General features: G+C 46.1%; 1 protein-coding gene across 5 annotated transcripts in view; it reads left to right on the top strand.

The window, feature by feature from the left end:
* Window positions 1-4,311, top strand: part of cacnb4a (calcium channel, voltage-dependent, beta 4a subunit) — a 64,916-nt gene that overhangs the window by 21,434 nt on the left and 39,171 nt on the right. Inside the window, exon 1 of one of the 5 annotated variants that reach the window (XM_050049463.1) lies at window positions 2,710-3,113. The exons of the other annotated variants lie outside the window; for them this stretch is intronic. Within the exon in view, the coding sequence (XP_049905420.1) occupies window positions 3,069-3,113 (45 nt within the window). The 5' untranslated portion in view covers window positions 2,710-3,068. Of the gene's footprint in view, window positions 1-2,709; window positions 3,114-4,311 lie in introns of those variants that run through there. 5 annotated transcript variants of the gene reach the window in all.

Here is a 4,311-nt window from a genome sequence, read left to right as displayed (position 1 = left end):
TGGAGTAAACAATGCGGCCATGAAGTTGTTGCGCAATGGTGCCGGGTCCGAATGAAATAAGTAATTCCAGGGTGAGGAAAACGAGTACAACTCTCTCAATCAGCATGTTTTGAGAGGGCGCAGTTTCAAAATGACAATCTCAAAAAGCCAGCACAAATACCAAACTTAATAAAGCNNNACGAGTACAACTCTCTCAATCAGCATGTTTTGAGAGGGCGCAGTTTCAAAATGACAATCTCAAAAAGCCAGCACAAATACCAAACTTAATAAAGCAAAAAAGTAAGAAAACCGAGAAAACAAGCAGGAGCGACTGCAACAGGCTGCACGCGCGGGCGCATGCGCACTATGATGATGATGATGATGGTGGTGATGATAATAATGATGATGATGATGATGGTGGTGATGATGATGATGATGATGATGATGATGATGATGATGAAGTCAGCTAGTGTTTGGAGATGTGTTTGTGAAGTGGAGGTAAGAGCAAACTGTGGCAGGGCTGATGGAGCCACATCATGTGACACAGGAACAGGTGCAGCTGCTGTATGACAGTCTGTCAGCAGAGGGCGCTGTTGCTCCAGTTTATACAGAAGCAGCTGCGATTCAGACAACAGAAGAATAGTTTCTTACAGTTTTCAGTTGGACTGGAGAATAAAACATAATAATATATCTTTATGTAACAGGGACATGTTTCCTGTGTTCTCAGCACAGAGCTTTAAATATGACCATGAAGGGAAAGATAAATATTCTCTACATTTACATTTACACAGAGAGCTGTTACACTATTTTAGTTTGATTGTTTTTTGATTTAGATGGAGATACATAATGTTATTTCTCTCCACATTTCAATGAGCCATTCTTTTGTTTTTTAAATGTATTGAATCTATTTAAAGTCCAGCGTGGACAGGGGCGCAGGCTGTGTTGCAACGTCCTGGGGGACTGGTATTAAACAGGGGGGTCCTCCCCCATGCATCTCTCAGTGTCAGACACTTATGCACCAATTTATGGTGGAAATGTCAAAGTACTTCCTTAATCAGCCGTGCATCGTTGTTTCGTCTTCTTTTTGTTCAGTGGCAGAGGAACACCTCTGCTCCTGAGGTTACATACTGTCATCACATACTGTGTCTATGAGTTGTGTTCCAGCTCTGCTGCTTTCCTGTTTTTATTGGTGGTTATGAATGCTTGTGTTCTAAATATTGAGGAGGACGTGTCCCCTGCATTCTAAACTCAAGGGCTCACTCAGTCAGTGATGACCGGAGCTTTCAGCCGTGCCCTGCAGCCTTCCTCTGCTGCTCTCTTGACCTCCCTGATATGTGATTGTCTGTTTTATCAAAAAACATCATAATATTTCGTTTAAGGCACAAACATCATCATAATGATGTGACTGCTCAGTAATGCCAGGGAACAAATCACTTAGAGCCTTTTATTCAATTCATTAAATTCATTCAGATTCATTAAGTTATAAAATAGCAGATATTTCTCATTAGGATAATAAAAAGCAGTAGCTTCAATATTCTTCCATTATTCCGAACAAATTGCCAGAGTAAATAACAGCATAGTACGACACTGTGCAATCCACAGATATGTTACATTTGTACGTTATTATGTGGAGGATACGCTGACACTTAAAGTTTCTTAACATTTTAACAATGTTGTGGTTAAAGTGAGGTTTAGGCATCGCTTGGTTATTGTTAGGAAAAGATCATGTTTTGGCTTAAAGTACCGGCGTGTTGAGGCACAATACCTGTAGGAAACACAGCGATGTGTTCTTGTGGCATTTTCTCAGCAGCAAACAGCAATACCTTGGTAAAAAACAACACTTTTTATGGCACAATCCCGGCAGGATACGCAGCAAAGTTTCAGTAAAAACAACCACATTTCGTGGCACTGTGCCAACAGGAAACACAGTGATGTGTGGATTAAAAAACAACTGCTTTTCATGGCACTGTGCCCGATGGAAAATCAGTAACTGGTTGCTTAAAAACAACCACGTTTGAGGGCTAAAGTGTCGCTGGAAACACAGCATTGACTCTTTAAATCGCAACCGGTTTTGTCGTGTGTTGGTCTCCATCAGCGGTCTGCAGCTTGGCAGGTGTCTCACCTCCATGTGACACCATCTCCTCCACCTCCACCTCCACCTCCTGAACACAAACTCAGCTCATGTACAACCTCACTTTAGAAACGTGTATACCATATGAGAGGTAGAGATGTAATGTGTGGTTTGCAGAAACGTACAGCACCAAGCTTCAACTGGGACTTTGCTCATGAAAAGAGTCAAACCTCAGAGCTGACCTCTCCTCTGTGATCACTGGCTCACTGTCAGACCGTTATACATTGATTTACCTCTGAAGCTGTAAAGACACTTGTTGTTGTTGAGCAGCAGCAGCAGGTCTGACACCTGTATAAAGTATCATCATTCAGACGTCTGCTGTGACTGTGTGTGTGTGTGTGTGTGTGTGTGTAAATGAGATGTCAGTCTCTGCAGGTTAGTGTTGGGCTGAAGAGATGATCCTCAGACACACACACACACACACACACACACACAGCGTTCACTGCTGCTCTCGGGCTGCAGACCCCCACCTCCCTCTCTGCCTCTTCCTTATTCACAGCCAGCCCGGCTGACTGGAGCCTCCACCGGCCAATCGGCAGGCTGCATCCCACCTCTGTCATCAGCCCGTGCTGGAGGAAGGGATTGGCTTGTGTGATCTGAGCTTGGAGAGGAGATGAAATGCCAGGTCTGCTCTGCCTCTGGGGACAACCAGGCTGCCGTACCATAATGGGAACCAACACTGGCTCGGCTCGGGGGCAGTGATATCTGATTCAGCACCAGGACACACACACACACACACAGCTCCACCTTTATCCTCCTCCTGTCTCTGCTGCTGTGGTGTGGTGTGGTCTCTCTGTGGTCTACCTTCATGTGGAGGAAGAGGCTGCTGCTGCTGCTGCTGCTTCTGGGCTCGGTCACTCCCCTGTCCTCACCATCCATCCTCCCTGGAGCTGCTTGATCATCCTCTGCTTCTGTCTGTTTCACACTGAGGAGCTGCTTTTTGGATTCTCACACCTCCATGTACGATAACTTGTACCTACATGGATTTGAAGACTCGGAGGCGGTGAGTGTAGGGTGATGGGGGGGTGATGGGGGGGGCGTCTGACACTTGTAAAGCATGCTTTATTCAGCTGTGTCGTGGCTGCTCGATCCTTCATAAACACCCACAGAACGCACGGAGACTTGAGTGGGCTGAGCGTGCACTCTTCTCGAGGGAGTTAGGAGAGGCTGGGGGAAGGGTGTGCACAAGTGTGTGTGTGTGTGTGTGTGTGTGTGTGTGTGTTAGGGCTCCTCAATCAACCAACTGTACAGTGTTGTCGCTGCCAGCCGGAGGACGTTCTCCTCCTGTCTGGTCTGGGCGTCTGCAGAGCTCCTCAGTGTTTCTGTACCATCTCTCTGTGTGGATGAATGGACAGGGTGCATGCTGGGAGCCTCTTGTTTATGAGCATTGTGGGTATTTGTATGTGAGAATGTGTCTGCGTTCATCACATCCCACCATGCATCATCAAGGTTTACTGCACGGACCAACAGCTATGTAACCATGTGATGTGCCGTTGCATCTGACTGCGCCGTCCTCCACACGACAACTGCACGACTGGAGATTCTTTTGTCGTTAAGCACAGGTTCTCATCTCCAGCACACACACAGCTGACGACACACACACACACACACACACACACACACACACACACAGACACAGATAGAGCTGTGATTCACAGAGGCAGGCGTTGTTATTGACGGGCTGAGCGAGCGACTGTGGGATAGAAATGTGTCGGGAAAATGCTTACAAAGGCAATAAATGTAGGAGCTGGTGCTGGGTGGGGGGGGGGGGGGGATCCCACTGAGCCAGAATCTGTCAAGACCTCTCTGTAACGCCACCTGACGTCCTCGCTGCTGCTCCCAGATTATTTCACACATCCTGTCCTGTTGCATACAGGCAGTGCAGAGTCTGTCTGAGCAAAGAAAACATGTTTGATTGTGTCCTGAAGCATAAGATACTTCTCATCTCTACTTCTGTCAGTGGAGCATTTTTATAGAAGCATTTAGCTCATCTGAGGAACAAAAAAACACTACCTGGCCAGAAGTATGTGGACAGATTAGGGTTGCAACAATATGAGATTTTCACAGTATAATAACTGTCTCTGAAAATATTACAGTATCATGGTATTACAGAATTGCCATTGGAGTACAGTGAAGTCATTGTCATGTTTGAGATGATGTGAGCTTTGTGACATGGTGCGTTATCCTGCTGGAAGTAGCCA

The sequence above is a fragment of the Epinephelus moara genome, chromosome 7 (assembly GCF_006386435.1).
Source record: "Epinephelus moara isolate mb chromosome 7, YSFRI_EMoa_1.0, whole genome shotgun sequence".
Classification (NCBI taxonomy): domain Eukaryota; kingdom Metazoa; phylum Chordata; class Actinopteri; order Perciformes; family Serranidae; genus Epinephelus; species Epinephelus moara.
Note: the sequence above shows the minus strand (reverse complement) of the source record. Positions and strands in the feature narration are given on the sequence as shown.